At 34.7% G+C, this 26,481-nt stretch overlaps 1 protein-coding gene across 4 annotated transcripts in view; it reads right to left on the bottom strand.

Moving 5' to 3' along the window:
- The window catches only part of LOC143244750 (ankyrin repeat domain-containing protein 54-like), a 46,657-nt gene extending 25,330 nt beyond the window's left edge, over positions 1-21,327 (bottom strand). For 2 of the 4 annotated variants that reach the window (XM_076489977.1, XM_076489979.1), the window contains exons 1-2: positions 21,066-21,325; positions 13,568-13,778 (exon numbers count right to left, since the gene is read on the bottom strand). In XM_076489977.1, the coding sequence (XP_076346092.1) occupies positions 13,568-13,778; positions 21,066-21,167 (313 nt within the window). In that variant the 5' untranslated portion in view covers positions 21,168-21,325. Of the gene's footprint in view, positions 1-13,567; positions 13,779-21,065 lie in introns of all 4 variants that reach the window. The other 2 variants (XM_076489980.1, XM_076489978.1) reach the window with 2 other exon arrangements.
- Positions 21,328-26,481: the final 5,154 nt, after the last annotated feature.

Below are 26,481 nucleotides of genomic sequence, written 5' to 3'. Positions count from 1 at the left end.
TTTTTCATGACACAGAGATATATTGATGGTCTAATTACCATTAAAAATAGAGAAGTCTGTAATTATGTTAGTAACATTTACCATGCACTTTTACATATCAGATATACTTCCTTATTAAACACTGAAGTGGTACTTTATTTAGGCCTAGATACTTAAGATAATTTATAATTATAGCAATATTAAAATATGTTATAAAAGAAACTATTTTACATTTTCAAATATGTGGACTTCTCTCACCAAATAGTATTGATCCGATACATCCTATACATTCACAGCTTCTTAAATATTGTAAAGTTTGCAATAGCACACAATTCTCAATATCTAATTTATATTAGTACAGAAATTGATTTTCAATTGTTTTAAATATAAAACCTTGAGTACGTAGTTTATAAGTTGTTTTGTAATAAATATAAGAAATAATTACATGAATGTACAATACAAAGCAATCTATAAAACTAATTCGTGAAAGATAATTACAATTGCTTATTTACACATTTTTGTGTTTTATACAGGTGGACTAATGTTGTGGTATCACCTTCCATATATAAATTTTAGAATTATTAAAGTGGTATTATTGGAAGGATGCAGATATTAGCATGAAAGGGTGAAGGATAGGAACTATAATAAAAGAAATGATTTGGTTTAGTATAATAGCACTGTAACATCTTGGTTTTTATATCCATATTTTTTATGCTTCCTCCATTAATGTATAGTACTCTAATTACTATTTTTCTTCTTATTTTTTTCTCAAAATGTAATACAAGAACAACCACCTTTCACTTCTGACCACAAACAGTGAAAGGTGTAAAGTGAGATATTATGGGTTTAAACATTCACAACAGATGTCTTTTTATAAGCATGCATGTCTTGAGAAATTATGGTTAAACCATATTTCAGTCTTACTTCCACCAGTATCACAAAAACCAGAACATTTTACAAATTTACCAACTTTATGGTTTATGGTTGGATATCTTTTGTGTTTACATTTTTAGTTTTAGTTTTTTCAGAAAATCAGATTAACCATATACTTGTCTTACACACATAGATACACTTACATATACTCAGATAAAATCTTCCCATATGGGTTTGGTTAAAGTAATCTACCATGTTACTATAAAACACACCAAAGTTTTCATTTTATAATTTTTAGTATGTCTTGGAGTCAGTGTCAAATGCTCAAATTGCAAAGTGATTTTCACGTTAAGATTAAAAATATTTCATTGATTTGAATATTTTCAAATTTCATTTGCATAACCTCTAAAACCTCCTAAATAAATATCAAACTTTTTTATTATTCAAAGAAACTTTTATCAATTATTTTCTCTAACTGTATGTACTAAGTCAATTTCATCGACCGTGTGACCACCATAAAAAAATACACATAAATTACTATTTAATCTTCCTAGAATGACTGCAAATAGGAAAATGGAACAACTACTTATCCTATATAACTTTATGCTCATAGTAGTCTACATCTGTTTATATTTCATTTTACTGTTTTATTGCCCTATCAACCATGTATAACACATAAATCCACCACACAAGTTGTAAATCATTTTGTAAACAAGTAGCTGATTTGATATAAATGATCAGAAGTATATTTCTTGAAGAACTTTTATTTTTAATTATCTAACCTTACATAATTTAATAGGTTCTTATTATTTACACTTTAGTTACTTTTATAAATAATAAATAAAAATGTGCATAAAAAAAAATAGAAACTTGTAAAAAAGAAAAAAGAGAAACTTTCACCCTCAAGATAAAATTAACAGTACTCTGTTCTGAAAACAATGTGATATAATACATCATTTGAGAGATTAAAACTTTCTATTGGTTATAGTATGGTACAAAAAATTAAAGAACTATTGTCAATTTCTTTATTAAATGAAAAACTTAAAACTTGTATAATATTAAAATTTGATTTTTTTAACTATTTTTGATGCCCTGTTTATTTGCATACATTTATAATAAAGTAATTTAATTAAGTTTTGAATGTAATTTACTAAAATGTTGCAACATGCACATTCTGACCTACCAGTAGCAAGAGGATTAAGAAATTAACACACAATGAAACAACATAAATACAGTACAGGTCACATTAAAGAAAAGCAAAACTACATTTCTTGTTTTTTTTTTTATGATAGTCAAAGATTAAAAAGCTCTTATAAATAAAATAAATATAAACCCCTTCAATGCAGATGGTACATATATGGCATCTAAATGCTATTTTCTGTTTATTGCATTAATTCAGAGTGAATGCTTTCAAGTGTTCTTCCAGTTAATTTTTTTGTTATAATTAAGGATTTGTACCTTTAGTTACTTATATTTATTAGTTTTAGTTAATGTTATTATTACAGTTAATTAAATATTATTTTAGTTAACTGAACTGAGATGCCTTAACTTTTGTCAAAGTAAAACAACTCAAGAGCTTTACATTAATTAATCATTCATACTATTCTCCTTAGGCCAGTTAGCTACCAAAATTGAATGATCAGAGAATACCATTTACTAGCCAGGTCCAATGAGCCTTTCACAGACTTGCATAATATACAAATATATTAAGTGTGTTGAATACAAGTTTCAGTAAGTTACTTTATTTCAAATTCTCTTATTTTAATGACAAATATTTAAACTTAATTCTTCAGTAGACACAAAACATTTTAATTCAATATGTGAGCTATTGAACTAGTTTAGTTTGATTAACTGGGAATATATTCTTAGAAAAACTTTACTCTCCAGGATGGCACTGGTCCTGTTGCATTTTCCTTTTGTCAGTTCTCTGTAAATGTTTAGTTACATGACTATTTTCTGCTTTTCTAATGTATTCTGTGCACAAACACAGGGATTTCATTCAGGACACTTGTCCCCAATGCACAGTGTTTAACCAATAACAATTTATTAGTTTATATTTCTTAGTTATAGTAATATTTAATTGAAAAAACAGTGATATTATCTGGTAAATCCATAAAATAATCTGGATTTTCCATGGTTTTTGTAGTACCTGCTTCCACAAGATGATGTTGTAGAGCCATTTCCGAGATTCTGATGAAGATTGACACACAAAAAATAGAAATAATTGACTTTCTTTATTACAACATATAGCAAAATGTTGATGGACAATATTACCACAAAATTTTATTATTAAACACCCCATGCAGAAATTTTAAAAGCAAGAATCCATATACATATCAGCAACAGTAAAAGGATTAAATATCATATGTTTAGTCAGTTTCAACTACCACAACATATAAGCAGCATTTCAGATAATTTGTTGTACTAATAAAATTACATTCTTAAAATATTTTTCTAAATTTTATACCTTTGGTTGTTTTCATAGACCTGTGTAGTTTTTTGTATCCTGCTGTAGTTGTAAAAAAATGTGAACAATAACAAAAATACCATAGCTGCACAAAATTGTCAATCTTTGTACTTGCTGAGAAAATTATTACATACCTTTAGACACAAAAGAAAAAAATATTCAAAAAAGGAAATTAATGTTAGGATGGCTAACATCAATCCTTCAAAAACAATGCAGACAACATAACAGGGACGGTATTTTGCATCATTCATACACAACAGCATAGGAAAGAGTTAACAATATACACAATTATTTTATCACAACCAAGTTTAATTTATCCTGTTTTGTCTATTAATATTCTAATGCACTTTGTGTGCATGTTATTAAGTTGGGATGATTTAATTACCATTCTACTATCTTGTTTGTATTGTTTTTGAAAGGTTGATATTGATCACCTCTCTGTTTACTTCCTTTCAAAAAAGAAAAGTTTATCCTTACTTTCTTCTTGTTTTTTAATGCAGTGTTTCAATAGACATAGGAAGCCTGTACTTAACTAAATTCTGTATACAATGTGGTTTCAACTATAATATTTATTGTTTATCTATTACTGGGTGATAATTTCCATTTCACCCTAAAGCTTTTTACAGGAATATCAAATTTCTGTAAGAAGCTACATCAAAAGGTAGTGATAACGTTACTTACACTTGAATAACATTAAAAAAAATTACTTCTAGCTAATAATACTTATAAAAGCAGATACTTCATTTTAAACTATGTCACCATCAGTGAAATTAGCTGGTACCCTTATTTTGGTTTTTGAGTTATCTTGCCATAAAAAAAAAGAAGTATAAGAAAAAAAGAACAAGAAATTTTAACTTTATTGCTATGATATTTACAGATATTCCCAGAACATACAATTACATAGGTATTTTTATAAAAGAAAACACTGTGTAGTATTGTAAAGTTCTAGTAACCTATTGAGGAGACATTTAAAACACTATTTTGATGAACAAACCAAGCCATGCTTACATAAACAGTGTTACCACTGATAGATACTTTTAAGTTCCAAAAATAAAAATATCAACCTATTTGCTAACGTGTTTCAATACAATAGAAACAATATACAAGGTTCTTAATTTTACGCTTACAACATGATAATATGATCATAACCTCTTTTATAAATACATACATCTTTAATAATTATATTGCATAAAAAGTTTATATTATCATGTAATAAATTCTTCCCTGTTGAAAATTTTCAACTTACAACTTTGAAATTCTGGCACATTTAGAAATGACAAATTGATTCAATTTTAGCTAGTCAATTCCACAGTTAACTGTTAATTTATAAACATTTTTGCCAGACAAAACAAAAGCATCATTTCCAATTCTGAGAATGTTATACAAAGCTATAGTGTTCAATAATTCACAAAATAATAACTCACTTTAAAAACAATTTATTTTTAGTCTCACACTACAATGATTACCTTAAAGTTAAATAAATTTTAAGATAAAAGTTTTATCATAGATGCTCACCTCTACACATGAATTGCTTGATCTACTGTGCATATGCTTATGAGATATGCAAGCCACTAACTCCCACCTAAATTTCTTATTTAAATGTGAACTGCACTGATGCATGATGACATCATCATTAGATAATAACTCTCCACCAACAGGTGGGTGACACAACCTCCTTGTGCAGTAATTTCTCTTTAGCACTTGCACTTGAAATAACTTCATTATTAGATGAGACAAGAAGAATCCACCAGAAGTGGGGAGAATGGGCAGGAAAGTGTAAAAAGGCAAGCATCTATTGGATAAATACCATCACTTACATACCTCCTCTCTAAATACAGAATAGCTAGAATTCTACACTGAAAAGGGCAGTGTACACATTAAACTTAAATAAGCTACATTCTAAAAGCCCCTGAAGGGAATGCTCTTGAATGTGACACCTGATGACAGAAGCTCCATAAAGACAAATCTGTGGGAAACTGCCTCTTCATTCAACTAGGTTATGTTCTTCACCAAGTGGGAGAAAAAGGCAAAAGAGGTACAAGTATCACAGGGATGAGAAGAATTTAATTATGACCAATTGATCACATCCATACAAGTAGTCAGCAAGCTAATAACTGTAGTATGGTTACAGCAGAAACAGATTGTACTGTGTCTCACTTAGAGGTAATTCAGCCATCCAAGGTCTACCAACCTAGTGGTTACAAACTGGTAAATGGCAAGAATCTCCTGTGAACCACTTGAAGAAGGGGGATGGGGAGAATTTGCATTGGAGAGACCCAGAAAAATGTCTGAATCCCCAATGGATGCTTGTCAGAAAGGTCTTACTGGAGATGTTGCAAAGGGAGATCAGAAAATCCTATTTTGAAAAGTTGAAGAGCTGGGGCTAAAGAAACGAGCTGTCACTTCCCTGGTGTCATCTTTTCAATAATAATTCCTGAAACTGTATGGCCTGGATCAGGCAATAAAATGCTTAATATCAAGACAATACCTCTCATGGTCCACCAGAACACCCAATCTCAGCAATGGGCACTGGTAGAGCGAGGGTAGATTGACTGAGAGTTTTCAATTACCCTGGCCTAATATAAATTTTGGGAAATAAACATATCCTGGGAAGTAATATTAGCTATCTGGCAAGAACCTATAAAAGAAAAGAGAATAATGATTGGTTTGTTTGGTATTTCATGGTGCAATGCAATTAGGCTATCTGTGCCAAACATCTGGTAACAAGTTAAAATTAAAGTTATTAAAATTCACAAAAGGGAATTAAGGTAAAACAAAACAAAATTTAATTGTTGAATTAAAAACATAAATAGCACTAAATCCATTTTTTATATCTAGTTTACAGAGGTAAGAGAAAGACTACAGTAATACAAGTTGTAAAGGACTTACTGTAGCATAGTTGTAATTATCATAACTTGCCAGGATGACTAACAGGTAAGTTAAAAAATCAGTGTTAGTTGTACGAAGCTGCCCTTTCCAGTCCTGGTTCTGAGTTATTTGACGTTATGGCCGTTTCAAAAAGTAAAGTAATAAAAGTTTTAAAACACTTGTAGCAAAACTTTAATAATAACTCACCAGGATGATTAAGGGGAAGTTCAAACAGCAGCATTAGTCACCTGAAGTTGGCATTTCCAGTCCTGGTTTCGACTTATTTGACGTGATGGCCATTTTCTAGTTTCAAATAGAACTAGATGGACTGTGATTCTTAAAAGGGAATCACATTAAAAAAGGTCTAATGTATAAATTAAAAAAAGTAACTAACATTTAACACTGTTTAATGTTATGGACAAAGCTTGGAACAGAACGTTTAAATTGGTCCCATTGTTACGACTCTCAACAAGAAAGTAAAATACGGCTTATTGTGACCTGAGTGTTACACATACAACACACTGGTGCATCAGTTCCAGATAAAAGAAAATGATAAGTTAAAAAACTGTAACCAATGAGTAGTCTAGAAAGAACAACCTCCTCTTTCTGATCTTTACGGAAGCAAGACAGTCAAAGTCCAATATAAGGTTTTATCTGGAAAAGCTTGTTTCCATACTGCTCACTCCAAGTTGACTGCCAGCTGGCACGAAGCCGAGCCTTGAATACAGGACCACAGTCCATGTATGGAACAGGTATAGTGGTAATCGTGCCATGGCAGATAGATTCAGCTGAGGTGTTGGCGAGTTCATTCCCACAAATATCAATGTGGCCTGGTATCCAGAAAAATTGGATATAAGTAGATGTTAAAGAGAAATGGACCAGTCAGTTTTGAATATCAGCAAGAACAGGGTGTGAACTAACGTGAAGTGATTCCAGGGCCAGTAGAGAACTGAGCGAGTCAGTATAAATAGTGCAATTTGAGTGATTCAGGGCAAGAGAAATGATATACAGTTCAGCAGTGTGTGTGTTTTTCCTATTGGAAAGCCACATTGAGCTATCTGCTGAGTCCACCCAGGTGAATCAAACCCTTGAGTTTAGCATGGTAAATCCATAGACTTACTGCTGTACTAGCTGGGGGCCAGTTCAACAGTGAACACAGAAACTGTAGAGGGGATTCTGCACACAACCAGCAAACCACAACAAACCATGGCAGAGCCCACAAAGCCAACTGATTTTGAACCATCTGTATAAATAGCAAAAGAAGGATGGTTCAAAAGATGTTCACCATATAACAGACAGTATTTCCAATTGGGAGTATCTGCTTTTCCCAGATGACTTAAAGAAAGGCCATACTGGGGATTGTAATAAACCATGATGAGATGGGCTGACCAGTGGATACAGCAATGTCATCCAAGGACAGACCCAATTCATCCAACTGCACTTGGATATGAAGGTCAAAAGGAGAAATGGCATACTGTCTATTCTGAAAAAGTACGGCCCACTGAGGAAGAAAAACACAATCCCAAGTGGGATGCTATGATAAGGATTAAAGTTTTAAAGCATACAATAAAGACAGTTGCAAATGGTGGAGGTGTAGAGGAGGTTCATGTGTATAAGCTCTGAACTGGGAAAGTGCAAAAAGACCTGGTGCAGAGCCAAAGTCCCTGATAATGAATGAGGTCTAGCATCTTCAACGCTGAGGTCCTAGCAGAGCCATAGACCAGTGACCCATAGTCTAATTTCGATTGAATAAGAGCATGAAATATCTTTAACAAAGAATATCAATCCATTCCCCGAGTGGTGGAAGAGAGGACACAGAGGATGTTCAGTGCTCTTGAACATTTGACTGATAGCTGCTTGATTTATGGTATAAAGGTCACCTTATGAACAAAGATAAGCCCCAAGAAATTTGTCTCAGGGACCACAGGAAGCACAACTTCACTAATACAGAACTCAGGATAAGGGTGAATACCCTGTTGGTGACAAAAGTGTATGCAAAGTTTTAGAAAGAGATAAGTTAAAACCTTTTGCTTTAGTTCACTTCAGTAAATGATTAAGGGCAGTCTATAGTTGCTGCTCAATATACTTCTAGTTTGATGATTGACACAAGATGTGAAAATCTTAGAAAGCTAGAAAGGAAAGAGGTGATTGTTCTGCTCTAGTCTTGTGGGTTAAGAAGGTGGAGGACGAAGCAGAAGTGATAGATACCTGGCAAAATCTTTCACCTATAGTATTGGCGATGCTCCAGATATCAACTACTTCCTGGCCATAAGAAAACAAGATCATGAGAGGGACAGAATTATATTACTTACTGACCTTTCGAATCTTGTTCCATATGATTTTGGAACTGGTGATAGAAGATATGCTGGTTGTGAACTTAATCCAAGATTCTTTTTCACTTTGATGTCTTACCCACCAAGCATGTGTATGGGCCTGCTGGAAAGTGATGTGGTTCGAAAGTGTGGGATCCAACAAAAAGTATCCCAAGCCTGTTTTTGAGCTTTCCATGCCATGTGGCATGCAGGATTCAACCATGGACAAGGATATTGTGGAAACGTGTCGAGGTTTTAGGAATACATTGAGCAGCTGCTTGTATAATACAGTCAGTTACTGCTGCCACACAGTCATCCATTGATGATTTACAGACAATGCAGATTCAAGTTCTGCAAGAGCAGTGAGAGTGCCAGTTTACATAATCCAGCTTCCACTGGAACACTCGGGTTGGGTGGCATCGACAGTGACCAAATTCTCTCAAAATTATAGGAAAATGATCACTGCCTTGTGGATTATTGTCAACCCTCCATGAAAAACGGGAGAATAGTGAAGGGGAGCAAATTGAAAGATCAATAGCAGTAAAGGACTGACTAGGTGCATGAAAATAAGTTAGAAGAACCAGTATTGAAAAGAGAAAGGTTATGATCTGAGAGCATACACTCTACGAGGTGATCCCTCCCATCAATATCAGCACTTCCCCATAGGAAATGATGTCCAATAAAGTCCCTTAGGATTAAAAAGGGAGATGGCAACTGTTCAATGAAAGTATCAAGGGCTGACTGATCATAAGTCTCTCTAGACAACAGGTAGAGAGAACAAACAGTGATGGTACAACCCAAGGAAACATGGATGGCTATATCCTTCAAGGATGTGTTGAGTGGCAAAAACAGGGTAGGCACATGTTGATCAACCAACAGTAACCCCTCCATGCACTCATCCATCACACAGCCTGTCATTTCTGTACAAATAAAACTGCCTAAAAGTGACTGTATCAGCAGATGTGAGAAATGTTTCCTGTAAGGAGGGACATACAGGATGGTAGGAAGCAATCAGTGCTTTGATGTCATCCTGATTAGAATGTAAACCTCAACAGTTCCATTGTATCAAGGTGGCCATTTTTATTTATTTGTAGGCAAATTGGGTGGATAACCCTTCTGTTTATGACCATGTCTTTTTTCTTTGTTGTCTTTTGTTGTCTGAAGGGTTTACCTCCATGGATCTTGCCCTGGGTCAAATGGGCAGGTCTATGTTGTTGGAAGAGGACTCCAGTGACTGAGAACGAAAACAAATGATCGTTTTGCATCTTAGGGTGGGAGAAAATGTACCCAAGGAAATGCCCATACCCAAAACCAAAGGAAGTGGATCTTGGGGTTTTCTGGCATGAATGTTAGGGACAGAAATGGATGTTGATGTTGATTCATTAACTTTTTTAACCATGGAGATCAAAAGACTCATATGGTTTGAGAATGTTTCTTTTGGAGACAGAGAAAGATTCGTCTGCACACCCACTGTAGTAGTGGAAGAAAGTGCAGCAGCATATGTCCGACGTGAAGTGGTGGACAGCAACTGTCGAGCCTCAGGATAAGTAATGTTATGAATCGTCTTCAAATACTGCACCTCTTTTTCTTCCAACCATTTAGGACAAGAACAAAAGTAGGATGGGCAAGAGCCATTGCAATTAATGCAATGAGGGTCTATTTCACACTCACAGGCATCGTGGTCCTTGCCACCACAATGAACACACATCAAGAAACCACGACATGATGTCTTTGAGTAACCAAACTGCTGACAATCAAAACAACTGAGAGGGTTTGGAATGTATGGTTGTATCTTGCAATTAAAATAACCTGCCATGATGGTGGCAAGTGGATGTGGTGAAGTAAATGTTAAAATGAGGACATTGTTCAGCATCATAATTCCATCTTTGAGAGTGGAGATATGCCTCACTGCAGAAACTCTTTGGGTGGAGAAACTAGTGAGAATCTCTGACTCAGGGATGTTCTTCAAATCCCTCTCAACAATAATTCCTCATGACGAATTCAAAGTAGCATGAGGCGTAACCTCAATAGATATATCTCCAATCGCCTTTGAATGTAAAAGGAGTTCACTGTGTTGAGATGTGGATGTTTCCACCAATATGTCACCAGAACAAATCTTTTTGACTGACTTTGGAGAGCCAGCAGGTCCCTCGATTCCCTTCTAAATGAAAAAGGGAGACATCTGACCTAAAGGTTTGTCTGAAAGAGAATATAGTGTAAGAAAATGAGATACAGGTGTTACAGATGTTGAAGATTGCTGCTCAAAATCTTCAAGACATGGTTGTTTACCTATGGACTGTTTTTCACTGTTTCATTTAAGTTTTTATTTGGAAGATCCATAATAAAAAAGGATTTTTTGGAGCCCACTGACTCAACCCACCATGGAGCCCTATGAGGAAATGAACTGTAATACCAAACAAGGACACTGCAGCAATGTTGGAGTTACATGAGCACTATACCCAAACACCACCATCAGATACAATGTCCACATCAACTGTTGAGAAAATCCAACACTGGTGCTTGGTTGACTCTAGCCCAAGTGGACCAGCTGACTGACCCTAGGGAGGCCACCTCAAGGCTGCCTGTATATAGAAATTCAAGGCCAGAGGGGTGTGTTAGGGTTGGACCCATTAACCACCAGGATCCTCTCCTCCCCTTCATGGGTCACCATACATGGAAAACATGTTGGTAGATGTTTTGATCCCAGAAGAGGTAAACTGATAGAACACAACCTTCCCTGGAATGTCCCCTCACCATGTACAGGAATCCACAATGAGGGGAGAGAATAATGAAAAAACATGCATAACCAACAACTACACACAAAAAAGGTAGAAAGGAAAACCACAGTAGGATGGCCTAGAGATAAAAAGTGGCAGACAGACCAACAAAGAAAAACTACCCACATCCATTGATAGACAGATAAATTTAAAAAATGACAGGAATAGGGCAAGAAGTGTACAAAATTAGAGAGTTCAGCCTTTTGGGTGATGATGTGGACAAATTCCATATGTAAAGATGAAGGGACAACACCCCTGACTGCAAGGTTAAAGGAAGAAAGAGGAAGAACGGGATGCTTGAAAATGGGCTTGATACCAATTGATGAAGCAGAGGAATTCAACACCTGACAGGTAGTTACAGATCAAGGCAAGGCCAGGAAAAAGGAGATAAAGAGAAAGATAGGCATGTATAAAAAAGAAGATCAATCCTGGCTGAGAGCACTGACCTCCAGGACTTAATAAGAAGGAATTGGAGAACAGAAAAGTGGACAATTGGCACTGAAGGAAGTGGTAAATGTATCAATGAAGGAAACTTGATGAAAAACACATGAATAAAGAGACTTCTATGTGGGTCTAATCAAGTCTGGCCAAGAGAGGCAATCTTCTACCAGGTTCAAAGCCACCAGCACATAACAAAACATGAAACATACCTGATGGGAAAGAGCAGATAGAAAGCACATAATCAAAGAGTCCTGGAACAGGCAATCTGTAGTATTTCATATAAGAAAATGGAATCATACCTAAAGAAGTGTAAGATGTTTGAGTATGTTGAGTGGATTAGATGCTTCTCTAGAGCTGCTATGTCTGAAGTCATGTTGTTCAAAAACACACCGAAACCCAACAGATAAGCATAAGTGAAAAGCTGGAGATCTAGTTGGAGGGGTGGAAAGGGTATGCCCATCATAGTATTGACACAGTTAAGCCGACAAGAAAAGTCCTTGAAAATAGGGAACAGGAGATGCACTGTTGAGGAAAATAGATTCTTAGAAAGGCTTCACTGGTCTTGTAATGACTTTTGAGGAAAGTACATGTACGCTTAGCCTAAAATAATGAGTGGTTCTAGCAAACCAAGAGTCTGAAAGTGAAAGAACTTTGTGAGCAGGGTGAAAACACATATCTTGATAATAATACATTTCATTACATGTGGGCAAAGATGAGAAGGCTGAGACCAAATGGAGACAAGGATTGAACAGCATACCAGAACACATAAGCATCAGTGACTAGCCATCACAACCAAGCAGCCTCCTGCAGAAGAATGGAAGTGTAAGAGGCTTAACAAAAAGAGATGAGTATAAGCTCATCATCCATGTAATAATGGAACTTTGACCCCAATCTATCCCCTAAACAGATAAAAGATTTCCAAAACTGGGTATCAAGGAACAAGAATAAAGGATGACTGTAAGACAGGACAAAGGGGTCAAGAAGACAAGGAGAACGAGGGATGTGAGTACATGGGTACAGTTGTTTAAGAAAGTAGCCCACATGGAGAATAATTTTATTAGAAGGAGAGAAGACAAAGTAACTTTGAGTGTTTTGTGTAGTAAAGAACAGGAGGAATCTTGATACAATGGAAAAAAAACAAAACATATTTGCAACATCATATAGAGGAAGACATTAGATTGATGAGGATTTTCTTGCACTGACAAAGCAACACCTAGAAGAAATCTGGCAAGGGAAATAGTTGGTCAAGACATCATCACCCTTGTCATATTCAAACTGAAGAGAAAAAATTTCAACTGAATGGACAGGAGAAGGAAGTCCTGTATGTATGAGGAAACCCATAACCTATTGAGCATTGGTTGTCAAGTCCTCCATAAACAATGAGCCTCCAGTGGTCACAACAGATACATCTGACGTTAGCAGGATAAAGCAGAAATTACCATCACTTGAGAATTCACACTGAATAAGTATGATTTTTTTCTTTGTATTCTTTAGGGAAAAAAAAACATGTGAATGAAAATCACTTTCCATAAACTATTGCAAATGTCATATAATTAATTAATAAAGTTAAAGCTTGTCTGAACACGACACTACAAAGAAAATGAAAAGAAAGTTAATGCACAAGGAGGTTGTATCACCCTCCCATTGGTGGAGAACTGTCATCACATGAAAATATCATCATGCACTAGTGCAATTCACTTTTAACACATGATACTTAGAGTCAGATCAAGGTTAGCAGCATGCAAATCTTTTGGGAAATGAGCAAGGGATACACTTATTTTATAAGCAGAGGTGAAGTACTGTCACAAGAAAATCTAATACACACCAATCACCTTAAGTCTGCTACGTACCAATCACATTTCTCACTTTTGGATAAACACCTGTAATACGTTTCCATCGAGTTTCATTCTTCCTCTGCAAAACTGCTGGACGAATCTTACTCAGATGTATGTTTTGCTGATAGTCAACATTGTAACCAAGCTGCTGTGTAAGTGGCTGTACATTAAGAAAAGAAAGACCAGAAGGGGGTTCTGTACCACCAACATGTTCTTTTCCTGTTTCCTACAATACCAATACATGTTTCACATATTTACAATTGTTTTATCTTACAAAGTAATATCATGGACACCAGTAACTTAACTTAAAATGTATTTTCGATAAGTACTTACACCTCTCACATAAAGCTGTCTCGATCTTCTTTCTGACCCCCAAGCATTGCTAAGACATATTGACACAAGTCCATATATTCCACAAATTTGACACCACTTTTGAACATGTAATAGCATGTGATCACCCTCCATCAATAGTACTGTGTCACCTATACCAGCACAGCTAGTTCCTTTGGTTCTCCTGTTTAATCCTTATTTTCAAGAATTGGCTAGATCTACAATGGATAACACTGAAAGTGGGAAGTGTGTGAGATGGTGTAAATACCTCTGAGAAATATACTGTCAATGTACAAAAATGTTATATTCTGATACAGTCTTACTTTGACTCATATAATGCTAAAATCCAACAATAAAAGAACAGAGGGACCTAAAAGTGAAACCAAGCAGAAAGTAACTGGCTTGAAATAGCTTGGGTTTCTAAAAACAAAAATAAATCACATATATATAGGCACATTGCCACTTCTATAACAGGTATGTTCTTTGCCCTGCAGAAAGGAAATGAGCCTAACACTGGTAGGAAAAATGGCATAAATTTGAGTCATCCTCCATCACACTAAACAGATTGAAAAGCAGCCAGATTCCACAGGTAAAAAGCCAATCTATGAAACAAAAAATATCTTGAAGCAAACTCAATACCCACATGAAGAAAAACAGTAAGTCATGGGATAGTTTACTGAAATATATGGATGGAGAAAACATCTAGCTATGGTTAGATATTTACTCAACCACAACCAGACAGATTAGATTCCACAACCCATCTTTGTTATTAGGAGGTTGAGGATCACCCAGATAAATCCAAATTGAGAGTAACATAAACACTGTGGCTGGGGCATGTGGACCAACCTCAACTGTAAGTAAAGTATGTGTCATTCTTCAAGCAACCAGAATTACAAAGAGGAAATTAGCATTTGGCCAAAAATCAGACAAATTCCCAAAACCACCATCTGAGCAAGAAGTACAACAAACTGAATCCCTCATCACAGGATCACCTTGTTCCTTCAACTAATCCTTAAGAACAGGGAAATACCTGTAATTGGTATCAACCCTCTCAGCTGTCAGCTACTAATATTCTTAGTATATAACATTACTCACATCAGATTCCAGTACAAAAATAAAACTAGTGGGTGAAATTGTTGTACGTTCGACAAGAATGTTAATAAAAGTAAGTACTTTTAGTTAGTTAGTTTGTTTTTAATTTCACATAAAGCTATACACAAGGACTGCCTGTGCTAGCCGTCCCTAATTTAGCAGTGTAAAGACTAGAGGAAAAACAGCTAGTCATCACCACCAACTGTCAACTCTTGGACTACTCTCTTGCCAATGAATAGTTGGATTGACTGTTACATTATAATGCCCCCACAGCTAAAAGGGTGAGCATATTTGGTGTAACAAGGATTTGAAACTGTGACCCTCAGATTAAGAATTGAGCGCCTTAACCACCTGGCGTACGTAGTTTTAGAAAAATAATATATTAATTTTGAGTTGTTCTCTTATTTCTAATAAAATTTCACTTTTTCATTTAGTTATTTGCACTCACATTCTGAATAGTTTACCTGCAAGCTGATTTTCATTTATTATCTTAGTTTTCACTTTTTATTCCTATAATCTCTACAACCTCATAAATGAATATCAAGTTTTAAGATAATTGTTTACATTTTGTTTTCTATTTTTTCTATTATATTACTGTCTTTTATCATCAACAAGTAGTGCAATGACATGTTTAAAATGAATAAATGGAATTATGTATATACCTTTCAACTCCTTATAGAAATTCACTTGTAGTTTTCTTCATCTCATATATATGTAATTTCACATCTTTATCTTTTCGCTCATGGCTTATTTTTAAGTTTCCTTTCAAATTCCTTGTCAAAATGGCTTACAGGCCTTTATTACTTACTGTTCACATGAGACACATACTATTGGGTGAGAAGTTTTGCATACATACTGTATTTACATGTCTTGACAAAATACGAGATCAATGAGTAAACTCATAATCTTTAAACTTTTCAAATATGAATCTTAAAACACATGCAATACACAATTAACATATAATAGTAAAATCTAAATGCAATATAACTGTCTATGAAACTATTACATATAAAGCAGGATAAAACTGCCAAGCACTATAGACATCAGTCTTAATAACATAATTCATTTCATGCTGTTTGAAAAACATATGTATAAGTAAAGGTGTCTCAATATACTAATGACCTTCATTAGTGAAATCTGCTCTTTCTGTTGGTTATAAGCATGCCATTCAACATAAAATTTCCCAAGTAATAAAGTTTTGACTTTGAAAGTGGACATAGCTGACTAAACCAGGCCTCAACAAATACTTTCAGATCTTGGAGCTAGCCTAAAGATGCAGGAGCCAGGTGTGCCTAATCTAATTTCAATACTGTTTGTACCAGGAAATGAAAGCTACACTAGTGTCTCAATTATTGACCAGTTCAAGCCTAAACTTGCCTCATTCAATTTTGGCTGTTATGACAGGAATACAAAGTATTTGTTACTTGGTTAACCTTATTTTATTAGTGATTAAAACCAAAGTAAAAAAATACACATTAAAATTTCACTCAACTTCAGTTATCATCCACTGTTCTTTGCTGCACAGAGGGTATCCTTTTACCACAGATGCATGTTCAGGTTTTGTTGAGGTGCTCCTCAGTTGTGTGTTGTCCTCTTTCCTCCATTTTAACAAATGCTTTTTCATAATAATTCCCAAGCATCAATTTGTGCTAATTTTGACTTATTTTTCATGCATGCAGATAGGGTGCAAATACACTTCTAGCAGAAAATGTGAAAATTTAGAAGATATTTACCCCTACATTAGCTATTAAATTCAACTAAAATGGGAACGTACAACCAAAAGAGAAATTATTATAGATGAAAAAGGAAAAATGAGCTTGTGTAACTCAAAAACTTTGGCTCTTATGATTATGATCATTTTTATAATTTTTCATCATAATGAGATTAAACAACAGTAATAAAGACTGTAACCGAAAACAATGAATTTAAATATATTGAAAAATCAAAAGAATTAGACAGTGGGCTGTCTAGTGAAATACACTAGTATTTATTTGTTATCTGCAACTGTTTTCTTTCCAGACCAGTACAGATAATTGAGGCACCAGTGTATATTTACTTTCACAACAACAAGTGCCAGTTAATGATCCAACAACTACTTTATAGCATTCCATGAACTGCCTTTAGCCTCATCTGAGTCTAAACATGCACAATGATTGGTTCAATTATAAGCAAGAGAAGAAAAACAAAATGGCATTAAATTTGTAACATGCTTTGCAAATTGCAGTACTTCATTCCTGAAAAAAAACATGAAGAAATGCTGAATCTGCTATCAAAATCCTAGAAATAGTTCAGAGAATGCAAAAATAGTTCCAGACTTTCAAAAGAATCCATAACTATTCTAGATTCATATTCTATTTAGCACAGCCCTATGCATGAATAAAATTGGAGAAAAACACTAGGGGCCACAATGAAATTTTTATTCATCCTTTGGGACTGCTTAAACTAAGGAGATATTTACAAAGGTTTTTTTTATAGCAGAAATTCTTTCAATGAGCTACAAAAAGTAATAAAAAATGTGTATTGAGGACTTTAAACAATGGAAAATAGCAACTAAATTCCAAAAACACAGCTTTTAGAGAAGAAACACTGTAACAGCAAGCAGATAACGTGACACTAAAATTGTCATTTTTAATTCTTGTTTAAGATGTTTCTTTTTCAAAAAAAGGAGTTAAACTTAAATAATGTAAAACTTTGAATTATAAAATATTGATAATAATAGTTTCATTAAAACACAATGGTAATAAAGTGGTTCAATCAACTTTTGAATGTAACACAGTACAAAATGGAGAAAGGAATTTAAAAATGGTGCCATAAGCTAAACTGTTAACAGTAGCAGTTATAACTTAGTCAATCTGCACCCAAAATTACAGAGAGGATGTGGAACATTTGTTCAACTGCAGGAACAGTGCACGTACCACCTCTTACTGGTATTGCAAGGCAGATGAAATCCCCAAACTCAACCACAAAAGCAGGGAAATAAACCTCCTATGACTGGAATTAAAAAGAAGGGGAGGCATCTACTGCATTAAACCATTGGAGTAGGATGGTGTCATCCTGAACCTGATATTATGAAGAGGATCCCACACAGGATGGTCCTGCTCCAAATGACATTTGGTTTACCTGGGAATAAGCATTAAGGGAAGGAAATCTAGCTTTGCCCTCTTCTCACTGAGTGGATAAATGTGTGGTTAAGTTGCAAGGTAAATTTATACTTCACACTTAGGAGGAAGCCTCCTTGATCCACCATTCCAGTGACTAGGAACTGGTAAGTGGTAAATATTTTTGTGCTCCACTTGTAAAAAAAGGGGATAAGTAAATACAGTGGAGAGTCTGGAGGAATTTCACACTAGAAAAATGTTATAGGTGTCTACAATTCCTTATTTTTTAAAAGCAAGCCATCCCCAATTTTCAAAATCAAAGGATTGGAATGGATGGACATAGATCCCCTTTTGATTTACTCATGATAGTCCAGCATTGAGTTAAACACATACTACTAGTTATCTTGCAGATCACCCATCTCTACAGTAAGCATTATGACTCTCCCAGTATATAGCATAAGTGTGAATAAAAGCACATCTGACCAGGCAACACTTGCCACAGAGTGGGATCCTATTTGTGCAATAAAAGATGGTTCCTAAAATGAAAACATTAATGTTGTGAAAATAAAAATCCAAGTCAAAGATAAATGAACCTGTGTTGAATCGCTAAGGTGCGGAAAAAATATCCACCTGTGAAAGATATAGCCAGTTAGCGTAGAAAACAAGCAACAAAGAAATAGGTAGTAGTCCACATTCTGGCTTTAATAATTTCATCCATTGAATGGCAAAGAGGAGTAGCCCAAGACATGGTGATTTGACAAATTTTGACAAGAAGAAATGTTGAAAAGATGCTGACCCTCAATGAATAAGTCTGAAAACACAAGAAAATGGAGTTGATAAACCCAATTCGTTAGAAACGTTCCAGGGAATAAAAGGTTAGGAAGGTCAACCTCAGGAAGCTGATTAGGATTGGAATGGGAGTTCAGAAGGGAGATGAAAGGTAAAGAAATGGGTGACAATTAAATAGCCCTCACAGGCAACAGAAGTCTTAGATAGGAAGGACCAGTCAGAATATAGGATAAGAGGAATGGCAAGAGATTCTGAAAACATTAACAGTAGCACAAATATCTGATCAATGACACCTGCAAGCTAGGAGACAAAAATAATTAACATACCACATCACATAAGTGATTAACCAGGTGTAATAAAAAAAAAAAAGTGTGGAAGGTGAGATATCCTGTAGAGGAGTAGAGTGTAACAGACCAAAGTATGAAGGTGCTCAAAATAGTGAATCCAATTTTCTTCTCTTTGCTTGTTTTCACCATCAGTATCATTGTCAGGTCAAAAATGAGAACAAATCTCTAGTTAAACGTAGGAACCTCGATCCTTGCGACTTAAAGCATGTACTTCCTCAGCAGATAAAGTCGAACCTGATACCTGGATAACTGTACCAAAGTGTTGTCTACCATAATGGGAATTTGCATTGTCAATACATTGAATCTTATAGTCATTCTATGCTATCACATAATTTGGTAACAATAAATAAAAGCAAAATAAATTTGAAACAACTGAATGCAAACACACTAAAATAAAAGAACTGTTGAAAACAGTATTAAAATGTCAAAGAATTAGAATCATAAACAAGAGTCAGATACAAAAACACATCTACACAATGCCATGTCAATCAAAAACTTAAGGATTTAGCAGGAGAATCAGAAGGAACTAACAGCACCAATAGTTGGTTCAATACTATTGGTGGTCACATACTACATGTGTTCAAAAGTGACACAATATTGTGGGATATGTAGAATAATGTGCTGAACATTATGCTTTTTTTGCAATGCTTAAGGACATAAAGAAGATTGAGTTAATATCATATTGGAATTATGGTATGTTAGTCTATTATTTCAATCAAACAAAATAAATATTTATACTTAACTTATTTTTGTTTAATGCTAACACAGTTAATTTGGAAGACTTAATTTTTTTGTATTTCATATTAAAGGAGTTATCAGTTTAGATCCCAAAGCAAAGAAACACAAGGAAAAAGGTCAGTTTGGTCAAGCATCCTCCAATTACCTAAGATAAATCTCTACCATTTATTCAAAAAGTTCCAAATTCATGCAACCAATAAAAACCACTTGAAATACTTTATTTACCTTCACTAAAATCAAGTCATGTCCTTAAAATGAAGCTCAAAATCAACCAGATAATCAGTACAGCTATTTAAATAAGTTGTTTCACCAGTGGAGTATCTTCACTGTTAACGATATTTTTGTAATCTTAATAATATCTGAGGAAGTGTGGCAATCTTAGGAAAATTGGATCAGTCCTAAATATATATATTCAGTTAAGCAAGCAAAACAATCGCTACAAAATAAATTATAATAATAAAAAAAACCTAAATTAAAAATTAATGTGTTCATTAATGTGAGGAGAGTAATCACATTCAATATATTAAATAATATAAAAAATACTGTCAATAAAAGTAACAATAAGTAAATAATATAGTATGCCTTACTTTAAGAACATTGAAACATTAGCTGACGGTTTGAGCTACTGTCACAAAGTAAATTTTTCAAAAAATGTAATCTTGCATAACGTGAATACTGTTAGAACTAGAATACTGTTGTTCCATATATCAAAATAAGTACTATTACTATGCGGTATTAATAGTATTATCGTCGTCATCACTGAGATGTAGGCCTAGAAGCCCCCTTAAAGGGTGAGAAACTAAATACACCTCTTTCTCCCAATAGTATTACTATTACAATGGTTTTCAAACGATACCCCAGAAACTAGAGCGCTTTCGAATAATTCACTATTCGTCTTCAGTATGCTAATTATAATTACTTTAGTGTTAAGCTTATTACTATTAGAATCAGTTGGCCTATTTACATAACAGATTTGAATATTAATACAATACTGTTAAGCAATAATGAATATTACCATTAATAATTATTAAATGAATAAATACAAATAAAAGTCGAAAACTGAGAAAGATAATTTATTCGAACTTAAACTTTAAAATTTTAAATAAAATCCAAAATTACAAGGTCGTTTTCCCCTCTTTCGGGAGATTCTACTGACATAGAAACACTTTCGTTACTGTCACTCCCAGTTTCCACACCAGAATCAGTGATTTGATTATCCATAATGATTAAATATTATGATTCAGTAACAAGAGAATGTTTTCCAGACCACTTAGTATCACTATTTGAAATATAATCATATCTCGGTTAAATTAAGTTTAAGCCTATTTTTGCTGAGCTAAGCTATATTACACAAATCAAACGCACCAAAGCGCCAGTACAACGAAACAATATTATGCATAACCTAACCTTTTTTTTTTTTTTATGTAACGTGCTTTTCTGAAATATATTAAAAATTTTATGAATAATCGATTTTTATATTTGCATTATTTTTTATATTGTTCAATGTATCGGTTTTACAAGGAAGAGTGGACAGAGAATTAATAAAACCCAATAAATAATGTGTTAATTGCCCATAGCATAAGAACTAATGTTGCATTTCAAAGATACAGGAGCCTTTCTTAACCTGAAGATGACACAGGAAGGTCGAAACGTTGTTCTCTCCTCATCAATAAGTGTTAATACCCACACCAGCCATTCTGTGATACATTTTTATTTCAAATAGATTTCTCGTTATCAAGAAGCCAAATGTCGGTCGGCCACGCTCGATTTCGTGAGTTAAACTTTTTCTCCTATAACACTTTCTCTTCTCACAGGTAATTACCATTTTCTTTTAATTTTGTCTGCAATATAAGTGTAAATAGCTCTTAAATTTCGGCACTTTTGATGGCACTTTTTGTCACTCACATAACATCATATCATTACGACGTCAATTGTTTGTTTCGAATTTTTGCGTAAAACTACACGAAGGCTATCTGTGCTATCCATCTCTAATTTAGCGTTGTAAGATTATAGAGTTTGTTTTTTGTTTGTTTTTGAATTTCGCGCAAAGCCATACGAAGGCTATCTGTGCTAGTCGTCCCTAATTTAGCAGTGTAAGACTAGAGAGAAGGTAGCTAATCATCACAATCTACCGCCAACTCTTGGGCTACTCTTTTACCAATGAATAGTGGGATTGGCCGTCACTTTATAACACCCCATGGCTAAAAGGGAGATCATTTTTGGTACGACGAGGATTTGAACCTGCGACCCTCAAATTATGAATCGAGTGCTTTAACACCTGGCCCTTCTGGGCCAAGACTAGAGAGAAGGCAGCTAGTCATCACCACTGATAACTAACTCTTGGATTTCTCTTTTAACAACGAATAGTGGGATTTACCGTTCTTTATAATTTCCCAAGACTGAAAGGAGGAACAAGTTTGGTGTGACGGAAATTCGAATCATTGACCCTCAGAATACGAGCCGAGAGCCCTAACCACTTGACCATGCTGGGCCTTTAAGAGGACGCCTGTATTACGAAATTAGATTAAGCAGTAGGTGAAAAACACTTAAATAGTTAGTTAGCATCGAGAACTACGAGCTTAAAAGTTACAAAAATGGAAGGAACGCCCAACAGCTCAGAAGGGAAATTAAGAGAAAAACAGACGTTAACAGTGATAAGTTACTGACACTGATTTGGTAGTTCAGTAAAGGCTACTAAAAAGTTTATTGTAATATCTAAAATCGGCATTTTGAAGTACGATTCATTACTACAGCTATAGTAATTGTACAAATCAGAACGCAAACATCTCACTTACCGTCACGGTAACAAATTACATGAAAATGTTGGTTATTGTTTTGGGAAAGCTTGATGAAATGCAGAAACTAACCCATGAAGTGTGACAGCTACTTGTTAGTAGTTTTGCATACTACTTGGTAACACATAGGAATATGAAGAAAATACCATTTAGAAACTTAGGAATGGAGCTACAGAAATGAAGAATTTGTATGTATATTGAGCAATAAAGATATATTTGTTATCTATGCTTTACAATATATAACAGGCGATTAATTCTCAACAGTCACATTATTATATATTGTGTATTTGGATGATAACAACGCTGCCTAGTACTGATGAGTATGCACACTTCTTGCGCCAAATTGAGTCCCTCTGTTACTTAAGACTTCCTTTGGGAACCATAATTTGCAGACCAAGCACCTCCAGGAAGGCTTCTGCTATTCTCTCCATTTATATCTTTAGAAGTGCTATGGCTTCTGGGTATTGTGTCACATAGTTCACTGCTGTTAGCATGTACCAATTTCTTTTGACAGATACAAGTGCTAGTTGCCCATTTAAGTCCACAGCGACTCTTCTGAATGGCTATTATAAGAGAGGCATCACTCTCAGTGACACCTTGTTGTTCTTTGGCAGATGTCAGATGACGTACAGAATCTACCAATGACCACTAGCAAATAGAAGTGTTGGTGATTCTATCTGCCGTCTTCTTTGTTCCTAGATATCTTCCCACAGTAATTCTGTGAGACAATTTCATCGATTGAGTCCTGTATTCTGTCGGTACTATGATCTAACTTCCCCAGAAGAATTACCATGATAGATCTGGTATAGCACTCCCTTTCAGTTCCCTATTCTGTAAGTCCCTTTCACCTTAATCTTGTGCTCGACTTCCTTTCAGGTACTGTTTCAACGTTTTCTTTCCTTCAGAACTTCTGTTAGTTCTCATAAACCTACATTTTGGATGTCACCATTCAAGAGTTGCAGTGGCTCAATGTCTTGCTTGCTCTTCTTTTACCGAACTCTTGCAGTGAATGTAGATGTTTTACCAGTGATATTTCTCTTATGGCTCCTTCAAAATTCTGTTGTCTGGTATATTGTTATAGGTTGGTGTCTTCATACCCATGGCATCAAGTTTTTTCACGTAGTATGAGGTATCCACCTTTATTTTTGCTGTGGAAACCTTTCGAACTGTCTCACCATTTAGTACACACAGACATATCTTGCCTATCATTTGGTCATCAAAACTAAAATGTATCTCGCTGCTGCACTCAGTGTCTTGTAGGACTTTCACTTTCTACCATCTAATGGTATGTGGTAGTTTTTTGGCACCTCTCAATGTTAGCACATGTTTTGATCACCACTGGCATTGTTGATCTATTTGTTAACTTAAGCTGGCCACCAATTATGACTGTTTAATCATGGTGATAGCAGTTTCTTCTTGTCTGTCAATTTAATCAAACTTTTGATGGTATCCTGTTTCTGGTCAGCCACCTCTTGTTTTGACTTTAACTGCCGTTCTTGGATTTGCCAGTTATAATACCACAATGGGCTTCGATATATTGTTCTGCCAGCTTGGTCATCTCATCCATGCCGTTCAGTGCATTTTGTTTGAGGAAGAGTGATATGTCAGTGGAATACATGATTATCAACTGTTCGTTTATTTGTAGATCTGCTTATTCTTCAAAACGATCTTCACACTTGGTCAGGTCAGTCAACCTTGTGAAATATTGCCATAGACGTGCCACAAAAAAAAAGAGTAAAATGCAGTTTCTTAAGTGTCAATTTTCAATTCTAAAATTAAAAAAGAAAGTAAAACATTCCTTTATCTGTAAGTTCATATCATTTCAGAAAGATCACTTTTAACTTTTCAAAGTGCATAGCATATTCTGCCATTATGCCTACACACACCTGTAGGCTTTTTTTCCTGTGAGAAAGGGGTTGAGACAGATTGCTCAGTTGCTTTTGTCCCACTTCTAAATTTAGCCAAATCTTTCATACTTCTCAAAGAAAGCATCTACTATCTTTCTTTTTATTAGATTTGGGCAAGTGTCGTCCAACTGGCCCTAACCATATTTTAATTCTTTAGTATTTTTGTTGTGTGAGATTGGTGATCTTTAGTTTTTGCCTTCATTCTTCCCTCTCTTTACTTCTCTTCTTTCATATTTTGTGCTCTTATTCTCTCTTCCTCTCTATTTCCAATCTCTCATTTCTATATTTCTCTCTTAATGTGTATTCTTAATTTCTCTTCCTTTATTTTCTTTTGACGCTCTTTTCTCTTTAGAAAATAAAGGAAGAGAAATTAAGAATACAAATTAAGAGAGAAATATAGTGATAAACGTCTTCTACTGCCATTTATCACTGTACAACCCTAGCTGGGTCACTAATTTCAGATTTTAAAATATATATGGATGAGTTTTAGCAATAAATTTTAACGATAAACAAAAAGCAAAGAGCCCACTTTTTTGAACATAATATATTAAAACAAGTCAAACGTAAACACAAATGTTCGTTATAGAGTTAGTGACCACAGTTCTGTAGAGCTTTAAATTATTTTCTCATTTATTCCTCAAAGTTCACACAGGTTTGTTCAATTATTTTAAAACACAATTGACCAGATAAATCATTATTCTTTACTCTGTCGCTAGAATACAATCTGCGATAATTTCACTTTTTAAAAAGTACCATTATATGCGTTTTTACAGCTAAACTCTCAAACATACAATCTAGCTTTAGTTACCTATCTAACTATCTTACTTGAACAACATTTTGTAAGCGTAATGTAGACTAATAGAGGCTTAGAACGTTCTGCACAATACATAATAATGTAATGTAATGACATTTGATTGAAAAAACGAAAAAGACTTTGAAGATGATTGTAACATAATGCAATAATACGACAAGCATAATTTCATTACTGAACTTCACAATGTATGATTCATATATTTTTACGTAAACGAACATGTTATGATCTATCGCTTCTAAAATTAACCAAATCTAATATTGGCACTATACGTAAATAGAAACAGACCTGTATATCTAACAGTTTTCTTTAATTAATTTGACACTCGACGTTTCACTTTACAGCTTCATCAGGAGCATTCCACTGGCCAGCCATGGCCCGGTGGTTGAGGCACTAGACTCGTAGTCCCAGGGTTGCGGGTTCGAATCCTCGTCGCATCAAACATGTTCGTCATTTCAGCCGTAGGGGCGTTATAATATTATAGTCAATCTCACTATTCGTTGATAAAAGCGTTGGCTAGCAAAGCTACACGAGGGCTATCTGCGCTAGCCGTCCCTAATTTAGCAGTGTAAGACTAAAGGGAAGGCAGCTCGTCATCACCACCCACCGCCAACTCTTGGACTATTCTTTTACCAACGAATAGTGGGATTGACCGTAACATTATAAAGTCCCTACGGCTGAAAGGGCGAACATGTTTGTTGCAACGGGGATGCGAACCCGCGACCCTCAGATTACGAGTTGCACGCCTTAACCCACCTAGCCATGCCGGGCCGCAATTTGTTCTTATAAGGTGGTTTAGTTCTAGTATTAAAATATCTTCTACACACAAATACACACTACAAAAATTAAATCAAAGCTTGCAATACATTGAATATATTTAAATTATAAAGATAGTTATAAACATTAAATTGCAAATACACACAGAACTAAAATTTTAAAGATAACTTTTTTACTCATAAATTGTTTGAAGGCAGCAAACCGCAGATAAAGTCCATCATTTTCATCTATGTTGTAAAATGTAT

The sequence above is a fragment of the Tachypleus tridentatus genome, chromosome 2 (assembly GCF_004210375.1).
Source record: "Tachypleus tridentatus isolate NWPU-2018 chromosome 2, ASM421037v1, whole genome shotgun sequence".
NCBI classification, from domain to species: domain Eukaryota; kingdom Metazoa; phylum Arthropoda; class Merostomata; order Xiphosura; family Limulidae; genus Tachypleus; species Tachypleus tridentatus.
The sequence above is the reverse complement of the archived record's forward strand: the minus strand, read 5'-3'. Positions and strand labels throughout refer to the sequence as shown.